Source organism: Pieris napi, chromosome 1 (genome assembly GCF_905475465.1).
Source record: "Pieris napi chromosome 1, ilPieNapi1.2, whole genome shotgun sequence".
In the NCBI taxonomy this organism is placed as follows: domain Eukaryota; kingdom Metazoa; phylum Arthropoda; class Insecta; order Lepidoptera; family Pieridae; genus Pieris; species Pieris napi.
Window position 1 is genome coordinate 2,089,097 of NC_062234.1, and position 25,575 is coordinate 2,114,671.

At 33.7% G+C, this 25,575-nt stretch overlaps 3 protein-coding genes across 3 annotated transcripts in view; 2 read left to right on the forward strand and 1 right to left on the reverse strand.

The window, feature by feature from the left end:
* Positions 1 to 11,383: 11,383 nt before the first annotated feature.
* Positions 11,384 to 14,270, reverse strand: LOC125052305 (protein ALP1-like). The gene is made up of 2 exons (XM_047653064.1): positions 13,857 to 14,270; positions 11,384 to 12,933 (listed from the first exon to the last, which is right to left on the reverse strand). The coding sequence occupies exons 1-2, from the start codon at positions 14,144 to 14,146 to the stop codon at positions 12,051 to 12,053; spliced, it is 1,173 nt and encodes a 390-aa protein (XP_047509020.1). The 5' UTR covers positions 14,147 to 14,270; the 3' UTR covers positions 11,384 to 12,050.
* LOC125052314 lies at positions 11,404 to 13,866 on the forward strand. The gene is made up of 2 exons (XM_047653077.1): positions 11,404 to 11,806; positions 13,148 to 13,866. Exons 1-2 carry the CDS (start codon positions 11,404 to 11,406, stop codon positions 13,840 to 13,842), a joined length of 1,098 nt encoding a protein of 365 aa, XP_047509033.1. The 3' UTR covers positions 13,843 to 13,866.
* Positions 14,271 to 20,177: 5,907 nt separating the features above from the next.
* Positions 20,178 to 25,575, forward strand: part of LOC125053762 (hypoxia-inducible factor 1-alpha) — an 85,517-nt gene continuing 80,119 nt past the window's right edge. The window contains exon 1 of the mRNA XM_047655333.1: positions 20,178 to 20,487. Coding sequence (XP_047511289.1) covers positions 20,441 to 20,487 — 47 coding nt within the window. The 5' untranslated portion in view covers positions 20,178 to 20,440. The remainder of the gene's footprint in view (positions 20,488 to 25,575) is intronic.

Below are 25,575 nucleotides of genomic sequence, written 5' to 3' on the forward strand. Positions count from 1 at the left end.
TAAATACAATAATAACTATGATAACATATCTTTATGTACATAATTGTACTGCACGTGTGTATTTCACTGAACACTTCTTAAATGGCTGGATCGCTTTGAATGATTTTTTGTATGCGTTTGGGTGGCGCCCTGGTTGGTCTAGATTCACAAATCAGCCCGACAAATGGCGCTGCAGTCGATACTTTCATACTTTGTTTAATATCCTAATCGCTTGAAATATCATGCAGGACAACGTCTGCCGGGTCCGCTAGTATAAATATAAATAGTAAAATTTATTAGTCCCTATGAGAGGGAGATGTGCTTAGTAGCTTTGCTTATTCTCTATGATCACTATTATGGGGTGCCAATGGACAGGACCTCCCAAGACTTTAAGAGGATATTAAAAGGTTTTCTTTTACTTTTTATTTAAATTATGTTTGATTAGTCTGTATTCTAAATTCTTAAATCCAAATATATAAAACAAAGTCGTGTTAGTTACACCACTTATAACTCAAGATCGCCTGGACCGATGTTAGTAATCTATTTTTGGTGGATTCTTTTCCGCTCCGAATAGCAGAATAAGTAATAAAATATCGGATAAGTTATCGAATAACAATACATTAATTAATTAATTTTACGAATGCAAACAGCATGTAGTGCCATCTGTTGACAAAACTACGAATTCGTGTCGGTTCAAGAAATTCCAATCTTGAGAATGAGGAGATGCATCGAAGACATGTGTTACCTCATCAAAAAATATTCTTTATCAGAAAGTGCTTTAACATGCAGTATCGCAATATTGGCACTAGAAAGAAGAGGTCTAATGTGTAAAACTGACATTCTTCTTTCGCAATGGCACGCAATAAAACATTTCTATATTTGCAAAAAAAGTTGTATTAATGTTAACCTTAATCAAATCCTAAAATAAGTTTAACTAAAGTTATCACGAAATTATTAGACTGTAAGGTGGAACGAAGTACGCTGGGTCAGCTAGTATTTTTATAAGGTAAAGAATATAGTAGAAAGGTAATAAACAAAGAAAGCAATTGGATTGTCTAATTTGCTTAAAAATCCCTTAAATTCCATTTAATGACCGGTTACATGGCTTGTTGCATACATAACACGAAACCCTAATTACCACTAATTGTTATATATTCTACGTAGAGCAATCAAAACATGTCATTGAAATACAAACATGGATGTTTTAATGCTGATAACGTTCAAATGAATTTATGTTTTAATTAACCTTTCTATTTTAATATTTTAACAAATGTTCTTAATAGGTTTTTTGAAGTGAAACTTGTTTAGGCGCATGAGAGTAAAATTTTTACGGAACGTCACGAAGATTTGCAGCGGTTTTGTCGAAGAAAGGGAGAGAGCGATTGAGATATTTCTATATTTTATGCAAAATAAAGAGAATTTATGAAATATTAGGATTTTATATTTTATGCAAAATAATTTATTAAAATCTCAAATGACGAATTGTAAATTATAATTTAAAAAATTAAATTTATTATTTGTATTAATTTTCGACACTAAATATTTTAATGACAATTAAATTCATTAATTATTAACATATGATCTCTTTTCCCACCCTCAAAGTCTCGGACATCTAAAGTTTTAGATTTGTATAAATATGAACAAGAGTTAAAAATTAGTTTGCCAAAGAAGTTTCACTTCTGACATGTGTACTTTGTACGCATGCACTTTTTCTTTCTTTAGGTTGTTTATTTTTATTTAACTAGCTGACCCGGCATACTTGGCACTAAGTCAAATTCGTATTACGGATTATGAGACTAATCTATCATTTTATGAAATTGATATGTAATTTTTTTCTGGATAATTAATATTAATTACAGAACTTTGATGTTTGGCTGTACAGTATAAGTATAACTCTGTCACTGTGAAGTAAACATAAACAAATGAAAGTGCCTTAGATAAACCAGAATGACTAGATTGATTAAGTTTAGAGAATGAGAGATAACTGCGAAAGTAAAATTAAGCAAAAGAAAATTACGGGTTTCTATAGAGCTGGGATATAACTTTGGAAAGTAAAAAGCTGTCTCCAAGCTGATATCTGTCATTTACACTCGCGAAATCTCGAACTTTTGCTTAACAACTCCCCTTAAAGGATGTACGTATTTTGTGGTTGGTGTGATTACAATTTTATACCTGAGGGGAAAAGATTTCCAATTAACTGAACAGAAATAGCTTTTTATGCAAAGTATTTATCTCCTTCAGTTTTAAATCAGATCGCACACATAAGACATAAAACAAAGGTTATTGATGCACTATCTTATTGCAAAAAACTTAAGTGGAAATGGGCGGGCCATACCGCTCGAACAATTGCAGATGGACAAAGAGGGTAACAAAGTGGTAAGGGCCACCAGGAAAAAGAAAGCGAGGTCACCCTCTTGCACTGTGGGCTGACGAGCTTTAGGAAGTTGGTAGAGAGGATTGGGAGAAACATGCTCAAAACAGAGAGAGATGGAGCCAATTGGAGGAGGCCTTATACTCAATAAGGGGTCCTTGAAAAAAGTATATCTTTGTGTTTATTTTGTAAATTTTTCAAATGAGGCTTAATTATTATTACATGGACGGCTCGCTCCATCGCGTTCGGTGGACTCACTGTGGACCCCATCTGCCCCATCTAGGGGTTATTGACAAATACTATATACAAAAGAAGAAAGATAGATATATAGTATAGTATAGTAGAAATTATTTTACAATTTATTTTTGTAATACTTACATGTTTTTCAATTTTCCATGCTGCTCGACAAGTTTAGATAAAACAATTACAAATAAATAAGTATAATAAATAATAATATAAAAATAAATAAATAATTATAATAAACATAAAAGTGAATTATTAAAATCTTAAACTTCGTTCCTCAACCTTCTTAGTTATAAATAAATTTTATCCTCAGTAATATTTTTGTACAATAATTCGTTTTTCATTGTTAGTGGAGGAGAATTTTTACGAGCCAGACGAACTCTGCGCCCTTAGATAAATTTTGAATGCTACGACGGATGAAATTTCTTTTTTATATTAGATAATTATATTTAATCTTTTTCATAGTTTATCGCTGAATCTAACATTAATATATTATGTATTTACAAAATTGTTCCATGTGCCTCGTACGACACCAATTATACAGATATTTCCACCTCTCCAAAGAAGATGTGAGGAAGTATATGAAGAAGCGGGAAGACTTTGATTTTGTTTAAGCAGTAATTTTAAATATTAAGTCTTATCTGTTGTCTCAAATGTAAAATTTCAGTTTACATTAGTTTTTTTTTAATATAATTTTTTTTATTAATGTACCTTCTTACTTGTTTTCTGTTTCATATATATTGTTTATCTATGTAATCTGTTTTGGCTTTCTGTACTGTCTAATTGTTTTGATTTATAATAGATATGTATGTTAACTGTAACATTAATAATAATTAAATAAATAAATTACCATACTCTGGTACTCAAAAATATATTATACGACATTTGTCCAATAATAATAACGAAAATGTTTTATAAATATTTCATTTGTAGTTGTGGCCAAAATGAGAACTAATTTCTTAGTTGTTCTTCTAAGGGAATTCAGAACTCCCGTACGTAATTCGGGTCTTAGTTCGCGCGATGACTCGCGATTTTTATATTGCCGCAGCAAGTAAGTGACTGATAGCGGATAAGGCTCTGCTGTTAACGTATCCAGCCTAGGGCAAGTGCTAGTCGTGCCTTGGGTATGCACAATTGCGAGTCCCTCATAACCCTACGCACTAAGCAGTGAAGACGCGCGGACAGGCAGTGTTTTTCCCAAAATAAAAAAAAACTCATGTGTGCAATTCACACGTGGTAGAAGTGAAACCATCAAAAACAAAGTTTTTATAATGAATAATATGTAAATTATACTTTTTTCACTAACTAAATGTAGGACTATGTTAAATTTTCATTTATAAGTTTAATATCAATCTTTAATTTGATAAAAACTAAAATAATGGAAGTTTGAAATTCGATGATTATTACTTATTTAATTTTTTGCACATCTATGTTTTTTTAATTCAGAAAATGATCAAATACACGCCAATTTAAAGTTTATACACTGCAAAATTCTTCCCATCTCATTCTCTCCCACGCTAAATCCTACGAATTTATGCGTCTGTCTCTTTTTACTGACGCTTTTTCCGTTGCATCCGGTTTGAAATCACAACGATTCTAAAGAAGTTTCACTTCAAAAAAGCAACAAGTGCTTATAAAAAAAAAAAAATATTTGAAACTGATATAAGAATTTGGTTGGTATAGGTTTATTGAAAGTTATTAACGGCTGATCGCGTGGCTGGATGCGGACAAGGCTACGTTGTTACCGTGTCCTGCCCCGGGCGATTGCTGGTGGCGCCGTGGGGTTTTAGTGGGTATGCACAACAGCGAGTCCCACACCCTTCCCCACCAGGTTAACCGGGCCGCGTAAGGGTATACGTAACGCATTTCCCCACGAAAAAAGAGGTTTATTGAAAGTTGAATTTAATCCAATTTAAGGTAATTTAAACAAAAGCGAAGAGAACTTGCGTACCTGGGTCACGTGTTGCGTTACAACCGCTACCACCTCCTTCAATTAATTATAATGGGTAAAATCCAGGGTAAACGTGTTGGTAGAAGGAAGAAATCATGGCATAGCAACGTTAGGGAGTGTACAGGTATTGACTGCGGAAGAGTTGCTGCATCTGGCACAGGACAAGACAAGCTTCAAGAGACAGACGGCCAACCTCCTCTAATGGAGATGCTCTAAAAGAAGAAGAAACAAAAGCGAATAAAATGTCAAATTAATTATAGTAATAAAGTTGTAATCATAAGATCAAGAGATACAAAAACCTTAAATGAAACATTAATTTCAAAACAGTTGTAATATTTTAAGACCGCCCAAATTGACTGAAGATCTGGAGATAAAGTAAAACTAATTTATTTAACTCATTGCCTGGGCTTAACCCGTGGACTTACTTCCAAGATTAACGACCGTGATGAAGTTAAATTAAATACAGTTAATTTTTAATTTTCACACCTTAGATATCAAGTTGTACTGTTGGTGGCATGTATTGAAAACAAAGATAAAATATGCATTAAATGAAAGATCTGTGACAAGTTTAACGCTAATCTTAATATATATAAATCACGTGTCACGTTGTTTGTCTGTTATGGACTCCTAAACTACTTAACCGATTTCAATCAAATGTGCACACCGTGTGCAGTTTGATATAACTTAAAAGATAGGATAGCTTACATCTTAATTTATACCCGCAATATTATTTTATTGCAAATTATTTTTTTATTATTTGATCGTCACAATTCTAACAGATGTTGCTGTGTGGAAAGAACCAATGTTTCACATAAGCTACAATTTAATGGCATCATGCCATTAATTTTTTTTTTTTTATTTAATTTACTACTATGTAATATAACAAAAACCTTAGCCACAGCAACGCTTGGCCGAGTCTGCTAGTGTAATATATAATTTGACATATTGAGAGCTCTATAATGTATTATACCTATAACAATCGCGATCCGTCAGATACTGTCATGTCAAGTATGACAGATAAGAGACGACATGCCATAGATATTAACGCTAAATAGTAATCGTAATCCCACTTACCGATAAACATACCAAACTAGTTTTTTTTCACATCCCATCTTATTCCAACATCTTAACGATAAAAAAATCGTCATTTCATTTAAATTAAGATATATATAATTATTTCGTCAAATCATTTACATTGAAAAATAATCAAAGATATTTTAATTTAATAAACACAGCTGATCACAAATATCCGCCATCTTGTTAACGTCAGTCAGGTCAAAGATTTATCAGTAAACAAATATTTAAATACAGTTTAATGGCTCTCAAAGATATGAAAACGAATGTTATATTTTTAAATAAGATAATATTTTAAAATAAATACATCCACTTCACACTACATTCCAACATCAAATGGAATAAAAATTAAATATATCACCGATACACGTAAGCTGCAAGTACTTTTGCTCTAGTTTTATGATTTATGAGTTGTACGTGATACTATCACCTACATGAGTTTTATTGTAAAACACCTGTTTAGTTCTAAAACTGCAATGAATGGAGATTTAGTCGAAATAACATAGGGTAAGATTGAGTCGAGGCTTTGTGCTAAGTATGACTGTTGACAGTAACGCATTTAATTTGACATAAGAGAGTAATACCTTAAGCCTAAACTTTGAATCTTTAAATTCTTATCGTTGAATCAAAATTTTAGTTTGATTTGATACGCAAGGTATACGCATCTACACTTGACACATGTTCTTCCAGAAAAGAGCGTACTTATTCTTAAAATGCCGGCCGAGTGTGTCCATGGACATTATTAGGTGATCCCGTTTGCCGCTAGTTCTATAAAATAAAATGTCGTAAACTTTTAGGCATTCATAACACCTGTTTAGTTATGGGGCAGATAGCTAGCAGATAGACGAATGTATTGGAGTACGAACAGTTCTCAGTTAACAGTTCTTAGTCTAGCATACTCGGCCAATACAATGGAAGAAAAATTACCAGTACCGAAAGTATAAGTAATAAAACTTAATAAAATATTATCTTCCTACAAATCGGCAGCATATTAATAAGACCACATTCAATAGTTATTTGAGGGTTTTTGTGCGTCACTTTTATATTTAACTAGCTGACCTGGCTAACTTCGTTCCGCCCTACAACCTTATAATATCGTTGTTACTTTAATTTAACTTATTTTAGGATTTCATTAATGTTAAGTATTACATTAATACAACTCTTTTGCAAATACAGAAATGTTTTATTGCTTGCCATTGCGAAAGAAGAATGGCAGTTTTAACCATTAGGCATCTTCTCTCTAGCGTCAATATGGCGATACTGCATGTTAAGCACTTTCTGATATCCAACATCTTTTGATCAGGATCAAAGCATGGTTATGCATCTCCTCATTCACCTCAAGATCGGAATTTCTTGAACTGACACGAATTCGTGTAGTAGTTTTGTCAACAGATGGCACCATATGGTTTTTGCATTCGTAAAATTAATTAATTAATTTATTGTTATTCGATAACTTATCCGATATTTTATTGCTTATTCTGCTATTCGGGACGGAAACAAATCCAACAAATCAAAAACCATGGCAATCGGTCCAGCCGTTCTCGAGTTATAAGTGTTGTAACAAACACGACTTTCTTTTATATATATAGATTTGATGTAAAATTCCGTATCCTCGAATATAAATTAAATACCAAAATTCCTCTTTATGAACTTTGCTGAAAAGTGATTTGCGATACAAATACGAGCTAGTAATTAATTTAAATTCAAAAACAAAAGCACGCAACGGAAATGATAAAATATGATATTCATCTACTTAATAAAACTTGTCAAACAGGTAATTAGACGAAGCTTAATTATAAAGCTCAGTAAAGAGTAACTTTATTGTGGAGCTTAACTTTAAAGCTTCTTAGCGATTGAAACGATTTAAGCAGGAAATTGTCTTAAAATTATAAATACGAAATGTTTAGTTCTGGGCCCTTCGGATAATATACGTGAAGAATGTTTAATAATTTAAAGAATAACGTAGTTAACAAAACTGATGTAAGTGTCATAAGCTACTGAAGTCACGCAGGTTCATTCACCAGTCACTCCGAGGGGCTTGATCTCTTGGCGTTGCGTAGAGATGTGGACTCTCTCTGCATCTTCTTCCGCATTTACCATAGAGTGTTCAGAGTAGTCATTCGGATTAATACTAGCAGCTGAGTTTCATCATCGGACGTCGATGCAGAATACGAAAGACGTCGACGTCCGTCGTCCCACAGCTGAGCGTTTATTTAAGGCAGTTTTTGCCGTGCACCACCACTATGTGGAACCGGCTGCCCATCGATGTATATCCAAACCAATTCGACTTAGGGTCCTTCAAGAAAAGAGCGTACCAATATTTGAAAGGCACGCACTTGCGAGCTCTCTGGCAATGTGGAACATCAGGAGTTATAAAAAAATATAATAACCGATTCTTTAAACTCACAGAAATACTTATATATATATATAAATATAGTACGCTACTGATATACTAATTTGAAGTGTTCATCATTGACCGAATTAAAGGTTTTCTAATGACCACTCACCATAATCACTTTAAGATAGTTCTGTAGTCCATACAGCCTTTAGACAACAGCCCTGCGATTCTGTAACTCACTTTTCAAACTCACACAGCGGTTTTCGCATCGGCGGTCGCTCTAAAATCAGGCGTGAAGCAGTTATTTTATGATTTGGCATTCTGATAAACAACAAACTACAAGCTCCCTCCTTATTAGAATGCCAAATCGTAAAATGACTGCTTCACGACGGATTTGAGCGCGACCGCGGATGCGAAAACCGCTATGCGAGTTCGAAAAGTGAGTTACAGAATCGCAAGGCAGCATTCAAGGAAATTGTACACCGTGCTACCTACCTAGGCTTTAAATTGACTTAATTAAGTAAATTGATAAAAATACATAGTTTTTAAATAAAACTCCTATTAATCTTTTCTATGGATTTTTGTGGGAAATAAATGTTTAATTATTATAAAATAAAAAATAAAATATATTTATTATGGAACATAAGATACAGTTATCACTTATTCCACGTGATTAAATTATAAATCTCTACTCATCGGCAAAGAAGACAGATGGTGTAGGCCGAGAGAAAAAGCCGTCGTAAAAAACTTTCGGTACTCTTTTAAAATAGCAAATCATCAAACAACACTTATTTTAAAACAAATATCGCATATTAATTAGAAGTAGCCTGTCTGGCACTAGTCCCAGGCCCTTTTATCAACTAGATAATCGTTAACTTTATAGTCACATCACATATATAGCACAAATACTATTCAAACGATACGTGCTTCCGTTAAGTTCTAAAGACGCCCTCGGAGCGATGCTGAAGTTTATCAAACCGTTGAGTTTGGTTCAGGTAGACTTATTTAAAAATATTTTATAATACAGCCTAATGTAGCATTGCAATGCTGAAAAAAAACGTCTGGGCCTCAGATTTCTGTCTGTGATCATTTGTTTATTACAATAGGCAAATTGATCTGCTGACACACGCCGGCCGGTTTCCTCACCACATAGACACGTCCATTGGTGCAAAACCAGGGGTCGAGTTACGACCTTAGGGATAAAACACTCGCTGAAGTCACTACGCCAATACTGCTATTATGTAGAGTTTTTTTTTATAATAGCCTTATAATTCAGATACTTTAACATTTAGACACGTTTCTATTTCAATCTTCTTTTAGGTATCTGTGTGCCCTTTTATGGAAAAGGCCTCGTCAAAATTCCTCCCTGCACTGTGTCACTCTCTGCCATGCCTGCTGCAACCTGCCCAACTGCTGTTTCTTTAATTTGGTCTAAGCTACGTTGTCTTCCTCTTTTTCGTTTGCTATGCCCCTCGCCCATTTCCACCTTAGTTTATTTTAAGTTTTTTTCTTAAAGCTTGTAATCTTTATTTTGTCTATTATTTTCTTCCCTATGTCATTGTTCCATCGATCTTTGACACACCTGTAGCTTTGTACGTTGCGCTTTAAGAAAAGAACAACGTAATAAACCTAGATCAAGACGTATTCTTCCCAGATCTTAGTCATTTGTTACGAGCTGGAAAAGAAATGAGATAATAAATAATAAGAAAAATCTATCTCATTTGTATATATCGATAAAGACTTTACAAAAGAAACTTTACAAAAATGAAAGCAATTTTTACCGAAATTTTTATACAAATATTTCCTTCCGAAAAAAAATCTATTAGATAAGTATTCTATTTAAGGTAAATTGAGCTAACTTGTATCCTGTGGGAAAAAGTACAATCACCGTGAACTTATTGAACATTTATCTCGGTCACGACTATGACGTAACAATGATGAATTCTATTATAGAAAGTATGATCGCATTTCCGGTTGATAAATTGTGGTTTACTTTTTGGTCTTTACTGGTTTTTACGCCCGTCGTATAACTAATTCTATAATTGAGATTGTGACGATGTTCCTTGTAAAATTTAACATTTTTTTGTTCTTTGGATGTACTTAAAATATTCGTTTCTTTTGAGTTATTGTTGTGTTTAGAATTGTTTTTACAAACACTGTTGCAGCTTAAGACTTAGTAGAAAAATAAAAATAAATCAGTGGCGCTACAACCTATTTAGGTCTGGGCCTCAGATTTATGTATATGTTTAATGATCATTTGTCAATCTAATAGGCAAGTAGGTAGCCTCCTGTCATTGACACACGCCGTCGACTTTTTGGGTCTTAGTCACGCCAGTTTCCTAATGATATTTTCGTTCGCCGTATAAATGCACATATAATGAAAGTCCATTGGCGCAGAGCCGATAATCGAACTTACGACCTCAGCCATGAGACCCTCTGTAAAGTTAAGCCACAAACAAATTCAGAGTCTTAGCGCTAAGTACGACTTCCGAATGTCAAAAACTTATTGGTTTACGACACCGGAGTCATACTTAGCGGTAAGGCTCGACTCTGAATTTACACTTAAGATCATCGTTACCTGGAACCTTTTTATAAATGAAATATTACATGTTATTTGATGAAAAATTATAACATAGAAAACTGAGAAATACTGACTGATAAAAGCTTACAAGCTTATAAGTTTATAAAAAATATTTTTTTTAAAGAACAGGAGGCAAAGGGCCTCCCCACTCTCAATTCTAAAGGACTCACGAGTGCGTTGTTGGCCTTTTAATGATACCTACGTTCTTTTCTTGAAAAATGTACTACCTAAACTAAATATCTACGAAACATCAGAACATTTTAATAAACAAAAAATTACATTATAAATTTTTACTCATTCAGTAAAAAATTTCATACAAATTACATTTTCTCCGAATGATTTTGTTTTACAGATATATTGATAATATTCTTCAGCGTTTGTCGCTACTTTTCGCTCGGTATGAATGTATTTCAAAAACTGTTGCTAAATGCAGAATATTGCGGGTATGTAACATTTGGCAAGACATGTCACTGGAACGTTTTAGACGTTTCAATTCCTCACCATTTATGGTTCCATATTTGGAACTTGTATCTCAAAGAATATTTTGGGGCATCTTTTTGTAATAGTCCCATATGTTTGGGGTTATTATTAAGTATGATAATTGTGGGCTTAGTGGCTTCAGCGTGCGACTCTCATCCCTGATGTCGTAGCCTCTATCCTGTGCACAGTCAGTTTCTTTCTATGTGCGCATTTAATATTAGCTCGAACGGTGAAGGAAAACATCGTGAGGAAACCGGCTTGCCTTAGACCCAAAAGTCGACGGCGTGTGTCACAGGAGGCTGATCATATACTTGCCTATTAGATTGACAAATGATCTTGAAACAGATACAGAAATCTGAAGCCGAGGCCTAAGAGCTAGTTCAGACATGGCGGAATCCGTGCGGATGCAAATCGCGCGGTTAGACCGCGCGGATCTTATTTACATTAGCGCCTATAAATTCGTTCATACCTGTCCGCGCGGATTGACAAACCGCGCGGCTACCGCCACTCAACCGCTAGAAAATGAATTCGCGCGGTTGCCGCTCGGATCTATTTACTTGACGTACCTAGAGCGCGTTCAGTTGCTCTGCGGAAGCCGCGCGTATCGGACGGTGACAATGGATCGCTTCGACACCGAGCTATTCATCGATGAGGTGGAAAAGAGACCTGCTTTGTGGGACATCCAATGTGCAGAATATTCCAATAAAATTATTAGAAACGGAGCTTGGCAGGAGCTGGTGGATATTTTTGGAGAAAATGAGGATTCTTTGGAAAAAAAGGTTCTTTTTGGTCAGTATGTATTTAATTTTACATTTATCAGGGTAGTTTACATATTTTGTAATTGACAGTCCACCCCAAATAACTAAACTATATAAAAATGTTGTTATTGTGATTGGAGGTAAGTATCGGGCGCGGGAAAAATCTCACGATTCTCACGCACGCAAACACCACGCCTCGCTACTCGCCTCTAGTACTCGCCTCCAGTGAGGTCAACTTCGTTCTATCCGGGTGTCCCTTGACACCTCTCAAGTTTTTATATTTTTGTGTCTTGCCATTCTACACGACCCTCATTTACAAAGTAATTAGCATATTTGTCTCTAATATTTAATGATGACGGTGTACCCCTTCCTGCATGTAATGTATTAAGATTACTCATTGGCCCAGTATATAAAGTATCTTCAAACTGTATACCATCTCTAGTTCTAACAAAATTGTGTAGCACACAACAGGCCTTTATTATGTCTTCGGCAAAGTCTATATTAACGTTTATAGGCCTATGAAAAATGCGCCACTTGTTTGCCAGAATTCCAAAAGTGCATTCAATATAACGTCGAGCTCTTGATAACCTGTAATTAAATATATTTTTTTCGTATGATAGCCCTCTACCTGCATAGGGTCGCATTACAGTTTCGGATAAACCAAACGCTTCATCGCCAACTATGACGTATGGCAATGGCGTAGGATCTGTGTTAGATATTGGTTTAGGTTTTGGTATGTGTAATGACTTTTCTATTAATCTTTTATAAAATACCGAATTTTTAAAAATTGCAGAATCACTACTTTTTCCATATGATCCAATATCTATGAAAGAAAAACAATAGTTACTATCACAAAGTGCCAACAGCACTATGGAAAAAAAAGTTTTGTAATTATAATACAAAGATCCAGAATCATTGGGTTTTGTAATCCTTATATGCTTGCCATCTATGGCGCCAATGCAATTGGGGAAATTTGCATATTTTTCAAAATCTGTAGCTATTTTCTTCCATATATCTTCGCTGGGTTCAGGCATGACATTTTTTGCGACTTTTTCCCACAGAGCTTCACATACTTCACGGACAATTCCTGTAATTGTAGATTTGCCAAGACGAAAGTTGTAATGCAGTTCTCCAAAGGAACAACCAGTACCCAGATATCTGAAACAATATAATCTTGATCTGTATCGTTTTGTTAACAAAGTTGCAAACTTTTCATTTATTAATTATAAGTCGCGGGCACCAGCTAGTTTAAAATAATGAGTGTCAATTATTTTATTTTAAATTTTTCAAATTTTTGAGTGTCTTCAAATATTTGACCGCTCCTGTATTTATAAGTCTACAATTTTGTTAAAAATACTGATTTCTGTTCCAGGTGTAACTTTACAAAAAAAGTGGAAGAATATACGGGATGCTTATAATAAGGAATTCAAGAAAGGCAAATCAATTCCTTCTGGTTCTGGTGCATGTAAAGGTTCAAAATACATGTATTTTGACCGGCTTTCTTTTCTTCAGAAGACAGTAGAAAACAAAGAAACGACATCAAACATACATGAAGCCAAAAATGAAGGAATTCAAAACATTGACCAAAACCAAGATAATTTTGTTAATGCACGTGAAATACAACCAGTACCCAATAAAAGGAAGAAGACTAAAATTACTTCAGAAGAGCGATTGGCTGACATATTAGAAAATAGCATTGAATCAAGGGATAAAATACAGAGACAATTACAAGAAAGTATGTCAAAGCAAGATGATGATGATAAGCTTTTTTGTATGTCATTGTATAAAGAGTTAAAAAAAATTCCAGAAAATAAGCGTTTGGCTACTAAAATTGAATTACTCCAGGTAATACAGAAAGGGCAGAAATTACCAGCGCCTATTCATATCACGAGCCAGCAGAACACGCCTAATGAAGTATTTTGGCAAAACCAACAATATTCAAACCCACAAGGATATTTTACAGGATATTCTACAATCGTACCAGGAGAGTCTCCATCGCCTTTATCATGCAATAGCACTGACGACTCACAGTCTTCTATAGTACAAAACATATATTCTGATGTATAAAATAAATATCTTACCTTAATGTAATCACGAGTTTTTCTTCTGGGGCCACGCTTGACCTCATATGGGTATCATTAGATGCAATTTGTTCACTGATCATTTCTAATAATTCATCAAATGAATTTATCGACATTCTCAAATAATTAAAGAATTTTGGTTCAAAACTTCTTAATTTTGGATATAAAGTCAGAAACTGACCATGGGTGAGCCGATCACGTAATATTGGATGCACCCAATACTGCCGTTTCTTCTTTCTTTCTTTTTTACGGAGCAACAAGTACACACATATTGCTTCTTCGACTTCCATGATTGGACTAGAACGCTGTCACTCTATGCGGATTACGGCACTCCGCATTTACATCCGCGTCTGTCTGAACACTTGCGTTTAGAACCGCGCGATTTGCATCCGCACGGATTCCGCCATGTCTGAACTAGCTGTAAATAGGTTATAGCGTTACTGATTTTTTTAAATATTTTGCCACCTATTAAATTGCACTCATGTTTAAATCTTCACCTACTGCAACTGGTATATACTAAAATAACCAAGTACCAGGGATTAATTTTAGTAATTGGAGGCTTTTTTGGGGCCTTCGAATAAACTACTGTTCTCGCACTTATAAATAAACTCAAACGCCTCAGAAAACCTTCCGATCCACATCTAATCAAAATAGTTAACTGCCAGTCGATATTTGAGGAAGCGGGTTTAGTTTTTTCTTTGAAATATTAAGTAATAATTGTCGTTTGTTTGATATTTAATTTTAGTTTTCTTTCTTTTGACTATTAATTTACTTACTTATGTTTTCTGTTTCATATATTTGGAAATTGAACGTGTCCAACTAGATATTCTATATAGTTTTATATACCGCTACCCAACAAATTGTTTTCATTATCGGACGACAAAACAGAATACAAAATACCATCCGTATCACCTCGACGTCCATCGTTCCACAACTAAGCGTTTCTTACGGAATATTTTGCCGCGCACCACCACTGCACACTGTGGGGAACCAGCTGCCCACTGAAGTATTTGCGAACCAATTCGACTTAGGGTCCTTCAAGAGAAGAGCGTACACATTCTTAAAAACTGACACCGCACTTGCGAACCCTCCGCAATATGTGTGTGTCTATGGGCGGCGGTATCACTTAACATCAAGTGAGCCTGTTCTATAAAAAAAACTAAATAGTTATCGCATACGTAATTCATGGTAAACTTTTCTTGTTGACTATAAAATAAATTTCTCTTTGGCAACTCGCCAACAGTATTTAAAGGCAATAAAACTACACTTAAGTGTTTCTTAAACTCCAATGTCTCTATTGTAAGTGATAAATTGTTCTCGGTTTTTTCGCTATTAATTTTAAAGAGAAGGTATGTATATTGTATATGGAATAAGAAACAAATTTGCATAGACAATCTTTAGAAACATAGAAACAAGAATGATCAACAGAGCAGTGTTGGCCTTGTGGCTTCAGTGTGGGACTCTCATCCCTGAGGTCGTAGGTACGATCCCCGGCTGTTTACCAATTCTCAATTCTTTGTACAACTGGTGAAGGAAAACATCGTGAGGAAATCGGCTTGCCTTAGTACAAAAAAGTCGACGATGCCGGCACCGCAGGCTGATCATCTACTTGCCTATATATTATCATGAAACAGATACAGAAGTGATATAGAAAAAATTTGCCAACTTCAAATAGTCTTTACCTTTGTGCTATATTATCCAGAAATGCGAAAATATTTAAAACATATAAGCTATTTTGATGAAACGTGGACTTAATCTACCAAAGTTACATATCAAAAGATCACCTTGACATGACTTTTTCAAGAAATTTACAGACAGATATACACTTAATAAATTTATTAAACAATTTTAGTTAATTACCCTGCGAAGTACACAACAAACGTTTAAGTAAAACTGATTACCTAAGCGGTTAAATCGGCATCTCACTTAACATCAAGTTGGATTGTGACCAAACGACTGGCCAGTTCTCTATACAAAAAACTTTTTTTGTAATCGGTTGTAACCTTTTTATTAGTCTGTGAAAAGAGAATTTAAGCTTTGTAAAAATGACAAGTTATGCCTATTCCTGATCGCCCTACTTTCATTCAATTCAACTTAAAGGTACAAACGCGTAATAGATTTAGAGTTGAAAAAAACTTGAGAGGAACGGTCTGAATACGGAATATAAAACGCAATAGGAACGGGCCTCGAGTACAAAATAATTTAAAACTCTGCAATGGCTAGTTGCTTTCTTATTTACTTTTAAAATAGCTTTTAAAGTTCTACATTGAAACACAATCAACACAACTATTTAATTTGAGAACTGGCAGTAAATGTAAAATTAGAAGCGTTTAATATGTATTTATTTTTGACGTACATAAGTGTACATTGTGTTACCTAATTGAATAAATGATTTTGATTTGATTTTACTATAAAAACTACTGCCGCTTTTATGGATTCTGGTACCCGACTACCGCGTGCATTGTTTCAGGGTAGGTAGATACTGAAGGATCATGTATTAAAAACAATTACCCATTTTGATTGAATGCATTGTTAAACAATAAACACACTTTCTAACACACAGATGGTTTCACACTCGTGTTAACAACTATCACCCGAAATCGGATTGACATTTATTTACTAACACGTTGTTACTGTTACATTAACAGACGTATAGAAAATCTGGTTACATAAGTTTTTAGGCAGCGGGTGGCCTTATCGCTTAAGCCATTTCTTCCAGGCAACCCTAGTACGGACCTATAAAAAAGAACAACCTGAAGAAGGTAAAGTACAAGAAGCATAAATAATTAACAAAAAAGAACATAAAATAACATGTAACACTAACTATAATTAAAATAAAGAAATATCTAAAAGCAAAACGCGTCGGATTGTGGGACAGCCAGCTATATATTATGGATCCGCTTATTAAAAGAAAACTGAATAAAAATATTAAACATACAGACGCATACAGGTAGTACACATACAGCTGGAACCTTCTAATAGGTATGTATAATTCTTATTATCTAATATATAAAATTCTCGTGTTACAATGTTCGTTCCCATACTCCTCCGAAACGACTCGACCGATTCTTATGAAATTTTGACCTAACCATATTCAGTAAGTGTGAGAACCTAAATGTTAAGGTCCACCCCTAAATTTTTATATTTATTTTTTAGATACATTTTTTGTTTCTTTTGATAGCATACAAAAATACATACAACCCTTAATTTTCAACCCCTATTTTTTTATTATTGATAGTCTATATTTTTATTGAACTCAAAAAAAATTTCCTAGAAATAATATACATGGCAAAACGATGTTAGCCGGGTCAGCTAGTAAAACTATAAAGCTTCAAATGTCTATGTCTCTTTCGTGATCATTTGTTTTTTCTAGAAGATAAGTAATCAATCTTCTATACCTGATTCTTCAATTATATATAATACCGACCAATTATAGTATATACGCTACTTACCACGAACAACGTCTTACGAAGAAATATTCAATTCATTCAAGTTACTGAAATTGCCTTAGATCCCCGCAAATTGCTAAGGCCTACATAATAGGTCGTTAAAGGACACGGGATATTTCACCAGACGATTCTTTATAGTAGTTACTGTAAGGTGAGAGAAAATGAAAGCTATTTACACCATACAACGTGATTTAAGTCGTAAGACCTACACAATAAATACACTCATTATTTTATATAATTAGGGATTTTCAATTAAATATATATAATAACAATAGATTATTTCCAACACACAAATTGATAAATAGAAAATTAATACAAATTTAAAGTTTGGTTCCCGTGACAGTGTACCTATAATGCTGGAAGTATTTCCTCACTGTATGAAATAAAATGAATCAGTGGCGCTACAACCTTTTTTAGGTCTGGGCCACAGATTGTATCTGATCATTTGTAAATCTATTAGACAAGATGGCGATCAACCAGCGGCCTCCTGTGCGTGACACACGCCGTCGAATTTTTGGGTCTAAGGCAAGCCCCACGATGTTTTCCTTCACCGTTCAAGCGAATGTAAAACCCGCACAGAAAACCTACCACCTTAGGGATGAGAGTCGCATGCTGAAGCCACTAAGCCAACACTGCTCACAGTATTGCGATTCTTATTCGTTGAGCGAGGAAAGCACCAGCTCTGGGGTCACCCACACTTTCTACCAGGCGCTTACTTAAATCTATTTGATAACTCCAATGCTATGGGTTGACTACCTATCATAGAACTGTTTTTATGCCGTGCAGCTTTCTTGAATAGCATAGAAGAGAGGTAAGGTATCCGTATTTTTTTGAGACACGAGCAGGCTGGTCACTTATGAATGCTTAAATATTTAAAAAAGGATTAATACCTGTGTTTAAAATCAGAGAATGTCGTATAATGTGAGTGTACGATGCGGAAAATGCTGTCCGCAGAATAATAGCAAATTCCAGCGTGGTGCGAACACTGAAGTTATTTAAATGGTTACTTGCATTTCCAGAAAACGATTACTGCTCCTCATAAATTGAGGAATTAAACAAAGGCGCCGCGTTGCCGGGGTCTTCATTAGGTTCAGGCTTCGGAACGAATTAGTTGCAATGAAACCCTCTTACCGAGCGATTATCAGCTTTATTCTTATGCAATACAGTTGATTTCTCTGTGTGTTTTGATTCTTTTATCCTGATCAATTGATAAACGTATTACCCTACTCCAGTTATTATAAAAATATAAAACCGTTTGAGATAGGTATTTTAGTTTCGTGTATTGAGTTCAGAGCAGAGGCACTCCTGGTCGTAAGTTCGAATCACGGTTGTGCACCAATGATATAATCTCCTACGAAGGAAAACATCGTGAGGAACATATGTCAGACATATAGGCTGATCACCTGCTTGTCAATAAAATAAAATAAAACAGGTGAAGGAGCGGATGTATGGAGTCATTTGTTAATGTCAAACACGGTTAGAATATTTCATAATTCTTATTATGTATACACATACATACATATACACATATGACATATGATATACGATAATCCAATCATTGGCGTATCTAGAGTTTTTTTGTGTAACTTGGCCGCTGTGTAAGTTTTCTTAACTGTCCATAGTATTGGCCTTTATGTTGGAATTTTTTTTTATTTAAACAGAATTTAAGTATGTACCATATCGTCAGAAAACAAATTTATATATTGCATATCGTATATGTAGCCAGTTTTGTTGACAGTATCATATTTTTCATAGCCTTAAACAACTAAACTCAATACCTACTACCATTAGCGTAGTCACTGTTAATCCCGACATTTTACTTTGTAATTCGTTCATCTATTCATTGTTCGTTCTTATCCTATCAAATACTCGTGGAAAATCTAAAGGTAGCTTAGGATAAAACGGAGCTTCCCTCGTCTCGATAATAATTACTTGTTTTTACCTTGTATCTATTCATTATTAATTAGATTTATTTATTACCAGAGAGCGATCTTTCTAATAGGAATTAATGGTTATTGATTTTAGCTAGTTTGGCGAAAGCCCACAAAGTCCATTATTCTTTCACACATATTACCAAAACATTTGGCATTTAGCAGTAGGCGGTATATCATTTTTCCCAGTGACTCATGAGACTAGGACTGAGTAATAAAACTAAAAAGTTACCAAATTTATATAAATTTAGTAATTAGTGTGTCTCTCCGGGTCGGTAACTCTTGTATGAGTATCGTGGTCAGTTCTATAGCTAGATCTGGCGCGAATAATATCTAAATATATATGAAACAAAGTCGTGTTAGTTACGTATTTGCAAAAAAAGTTGTATTAATGTTATCAACTTAAGTCTTAATGAAATCCTAAATTAAGTTTAACTAAAGTTAACACGATGTTATTGGACTGTTAGGCGAAGCGAAGTTCGCCGAGTCCGCTAGTTATTTATAAAAAAAATGTACTCGCTTTTTAGAAGAATCTGCTAGGTGATTTTGCCGAAACACAACTTGAATTCAAGCAAAATAGGAAACGATGCTATCTTCATCATACTTCTATACTTAACATTATGTTCAAACATGAGAACAAGATTGCTGTGTAAAAACAGCACTTTTAATGTATGTCGGTAGATGTCTCTTAAACAAACAAAATGATGTGTAGTATAAGCGATCTTATATAATCTATCGTAGTTTTTTTCTTTCCCTTTTCTTTTGCAAGATAATAATAATATGGACTGTATAAATACTGCTTACAACAGGTTATTAAATCAATGTATGTCCCCATGTGTGTATTTTAATCTGGCAATCATTAATAATTATTGACAATTGACACCAGGCTTTTTTGACAAAGTAATGTGACAATTAAATAAATGTCGCTTAATACTGTGACAGTGTGACATAACATAGTACGTCTAATTCGCTAGAGGCTTTATAAATCTATTTTTCTGTTGCTTCTACTGTGCAAGTTCACAACAAAGTGTAATTATTGTTTGTGTAGTGCAGAATAAAATGACCTATATTGTGATTTGTGAGACTTAATTTGTGATATACAGCGAAACTAAACAAAGTTAATCGTGAAAAGCGATATGTTACTCTCCTTGGCAGTGTTCTAAGAGTGTGGTCATATCGTCAAATTTTTAAGGTCGGAATAGCAATGATTAAAGCAGAAATGGATACGAAACCAGCCACTCAGAAGAGACGGTAAGTTTCCAATAATGCACTTATACCATATAAACCTTATTATTGAGTTAACGAAAGCAACCTCATTCATATTATCCTCTTTAATGTCCCTGTAAAAACTTTCTCTTTATTTGTAACTTGTATAAATTGTCTTATATTATCAAATAAACTAGGTGTACCTAAACCGATGTGATGTTGCTTTATTTTATGCAGTGTTGAATCAGAACTTATCTATTAGGTACAATAACTTCCTTTTACGAAATCACGCGTAAGCATAATCATGATAAAAATGTCATTTGTCACAGAAGTAAATTTTGGCATAATTAAAGTTTGGTATTATTTATTCATCACCTTCTAAAACGTGATAGGATATTTTAAGCTATATTATGACTCTTCCATTTAACAATGTATTATTAATAACTTGCATAAAAAATTTACATTATTCTTTATTTTTATTATTATTAATTAGATATATATTTTAATAGCTTAAAGCACCTAGATTTGAACTTTACCTATCCATTGGTAAATAAATACTATGTTATAATATGAATATCACTTGTATTATTCTCTAAGATCTAACCTTTGTGATTTACTTTCTTACACCAATGCCAACAAGCAACATGTAAATTTGTTAAAGCTTATTTTTATCATTTGAAACTATTTAATTTAATCATAAACATACTAAAAATATGTAAGCAAAGCTCTCAAAAATAATAGTACATAAACATATCAATTATTTTACTAATCCTCAACAATGCATTTCAAGCATAGATAATGTGTAGGTAATATGTGTAAAATAGTAAATAATTACTGCTGACGTCATCACCAAAAAATAAAATCAAAGACCCCCTCCCCCTATAGTGCTTACGTAATACTTGAATGTCCCTTGTTATTAGATCCCAGAGTTTAGTGTAGTATCTTTTAAAAACTTCTTTTAAATTAATACATTAAAATTTTATGATTTTTATTACAAATTGTGCTTTATTTGAATTATATAACATGCGTCACTCACCAACTACAAATGGAAATAATCTTAAACAAGCAAAGTGCGTCAAGAAAGTCTAGTGATATATTTGATAAGTATGTCATTCAACACTTAGTTATTTTATTGCCATATTTTATGGTTTTGAACATTCTCTATGTTTTTATTACTTCCAACAATACTTATAACTGCTTTCCTTTATCCTTTTGTCCTCAATCAAAGAATCTATGATTATTGCATAGGTTGTTCAATGTCTACCTTTTATAAACACAATAGTAATCCTTTAAACCAGAGTTCCCCAAACATTTTTGTGTCCTAGACCCCTTGCCATGTTTTTCCGTGTTGGGTAGACCCCCTACTTACCTGATATTGATTTCCTGTAAATTTCTAACAGTAGTGAAGTTTAGTGTTAAAAACTTACTTTAAGTAAAAACACATGTTAATCTATACATTTATTAATTGAATTTAAATTAAAACTACTCAAAATATATATTTTTTTCTGATATGTAGGTACTTTTATAAATAATGTATTGCTTTGATATTATAAGATAGTATGATGTAAGTAAATAGGTACAATCAGTGTATGTGTTGAGATCTACTACCGTGGACCCCCATTTTCATTTCATGGACCCCCAAATTTATTTTTTTTGTGATGTAGACCCCTTGCAGGTTGTCATAGACCCCTAGGGGTCGATATAAACCACTTTGGGAATCAGTGCTTTAAACCAATAATGTGGGCTATGTAGAATTTTAAACAAAAACAAACAAAGTATTCAGCTGAAAATAGCATGAACTGAATACAACATGATAAAGCAAAACTAAATTGTAATAGCTTTTATTTTGTAAGCTTGATAAAAGGTTAGTTGTGAAAATTTATGATAAATTTAACTATAATATTTGTTGTGTTATGCTATATTTTCTTCACATAGTGAATATAAACTTTGTTATAGATAAAAATAATTTAAAAGTAATTAGTGATATCTATTTTCATATCCTATTAATGCAATGGCTGTTTGTGTGAAATGAATTGTTATTTAAATGTTATTAATTGAAAAATTTACCTCAAATTGTTCTCTCTTCACATTACCATTTAAATCATAAATTGTCAATTATGTTTCACATTTAAAGTTTTGCGTAACATGAATATAAATGAAATACGAAAAACTACATTTAAAAGTAATAATAATATGAGGTAAGAACTAAGAAGATCCCTAAAGAGTACAAAAATCGAAATAATAAAGCAGTATTTGGGTTATAGTATACATACAAAGTTAATTTCTTCAGTTCTTCAGTCTTCAACACATTGATTATTCTTGTTCTGATCAGTTTTTACAGTAACTAATAGTGTAGGACCTCAATGTAAGCAAATTGGGATATATTAAACCTAAATTGAATGTGTGTTAGGACTTCCGGCTGGATAAAGTGTAGTAACACCACTGGATTCTCAATCTAAATCTCTTTTATATCGACTTCTATAAAACAGATGTGTTATTGTCTTTGCCTTTAGGACCAACTCTTTTGTTGGTTAACCCAGGATAATCCAGCAAGTGAATTCAAATTCAACGGATTTTAACTTAAACTCACCTTACTCTATAAAATGATTTAAAGAAATGACTCAATAATTATTTTACTAGTATTAGCTTTACGCTTTTAGCGTAGGTAGGGTAGTAAAAGTCAATCGTTTACGTAATAATACGTCTCCACGCTAAAATGAATTAGGTCAAAAGTTTTAAAGGGACATTAATAGCCACATACAGTGGAATTTTCCTGATTCACTAGTCTGATCCATTCGATGTTTATTCGATCGTGAACTCTTCGGACATAAACATAATTAACACTTATACAAAAACCTTGAGTTTAATATAATATAGACATCTAGATAAATATTGTTTATAATAAAATTAATTAACTAATATAAATGAAAGCAGGAATAAATCTAAATGGTAAATGAATGGCGTGTTTTTCAAATATTGAAGTTAAACTAAAATATGAGAAAATTACTGTGACAGGATAGTATTTTAATGGCACTGCTATCCTCATAAAAATTGTGTAACGCAATTTTACGATAACGTTTCCAGAAGTAACCGAAAGTTCAACGGACTGACGTCAATTTTTTCGACGCGTGGGCACAACTATCATGTGTCTAACAACTCGAATGTTTTTGTGAATTTTATGCATAGCTTGTTCTTCCGTAGACCCATCGGAAACTGGGTAATCGGAGTGTTAAAAGAGAGGATTGTAGATGGGATCTTTTATTCTATACTTTTATAACATACAGGCAAATCAATACAAAAAATAGACTATTATTTATAGCTTTTAGTGGTTTGGGGTCTAGTATATATATATATATATATATATATATATATATATATATATATTATTGGAATTTACTATTGAAATATTTTATTCAAATTAATTTAAATAGACTTTTTAGGATAACTCTTTGTTACTACGTATTATATCGATTACTCGGATATGCTATTTGTGGTTAAGAGCGCGATACAATCCAGAAAAAATAAACTAAAACTGGGAATAGAACTTAGAGCCTTTTTGTTTTAACTGTTGTTATATATTATTAGACAGTCAAAAAGACACAGAGATGGTCCATAAAGCAAGTTACATACCAAGGTTTTGTATTACACAATATTAGTCGCATTCTATGGACTTATAAATATTTAAATTTCATACGACGATTGAAAGTTGTACTTTGAACGTTTGATTTGAGTACAAAAAATGTAGGGAACTATAGATTATTTACAATATCATACAAAACAAATTTAAGATAAGATTCAAATTAGGTTTTTATTTGCTATAATAATGCATAATCTTTGGTTTTAATTTAGAAGTGTAAACTCGTTTAATCTAAAATTATTATTGTCTCCCTTCCGGAATTAAATACGTTGGTTTTACGTCGTATCGTTGATTTATGTACCCGGCTCAGTCCCGCTGTACCCCAAGTATAGTTCAGTGGTTCTTTTAAAGATTAGCTAGCAAGTTCGTCGGCAGCATCATTGCCGAGAGATCCCTTATGTCCTAATCCACTGTAGGGTAACTCTGTTTGTCAGGGTTATTGCCTCCAGTGCATTGTGACACTCCAGTATCAATTTACTGTTATTCTTTTTGCTTACTAACGCCATAAGCACAGACGCACTGTCGGATACGAATTTCTGCCATGATTTTATATTTCGATGTTGTTCAGTAGCGGTAGCGCTGATTGATTGCAAAAACTCAATATTCCTGTTGCTTTTGAAAGTAATAGTACTCTCGGTCAGGCTATACATGTACAGGTACAAGCAGCAGGTTAGCGGCTTATTAAAAAAGATGGCGAGGCAAATAGAGAAAAGGCAACGTTACTTGCCTCAATTGAAAGAGGCGCTAACTATAATGGCGAGTCAGAAGAACGCTCGACGCTATTGTTACTGCTAAGGATGTAATTGCTTCCCTAATAAGGAGAACTATGCAGCAGAGTTAATAAGGATTGAAAGTGGATACAGCACAAGAAGTTCGCTTATTCAATGCTCGGTTGCAATAGCAAAAATAATTGTGGAAGGAGAATGTCTAATTCTATGGAGTTTGGTGCAGTGCTTTTAAAAGCACGCCCTCTGCACTGTAGCAAATGTTTGGAAGTGAGGCACCACTGTGGACTGGCAAAGTGGAACGCAAATCTGCAAGATGTGAGGAAGCACCACAGCGAGAACATGCAGGTGATTCATGCGTAATGGGTGGAAGAAATTGCAACCCTACTGTAGTTTTAGAACTGTAGGGCGATGTCAATTTAATGGAAGATTGTATCAGCTAGTGATATAGTCTCTTGGTAGAATGCTAAACCGTACACCCAAGTTTCCCCACCAGTGACGTGATAGGTGGGAGAAATTTAGTGGATAGGGCTGTTAAAGCAAGTCCCACACTCTGCATCTCTCGGAAGTGCATTCATGCATTCATTCATTCAAGTGATCTCGACTAATTCCTTTATTGTTTAATATCTCGTGTATATATATAATATGTTGAAAATATAAATGACGTATTTAGAAAGAATAAGGTTAACAGCTAGTGAAGTAAGTAAAGATAAGCAACTCGTGTTATGTTAATGTATATATATAAGAACGCAATACACGGTAGCTACATCC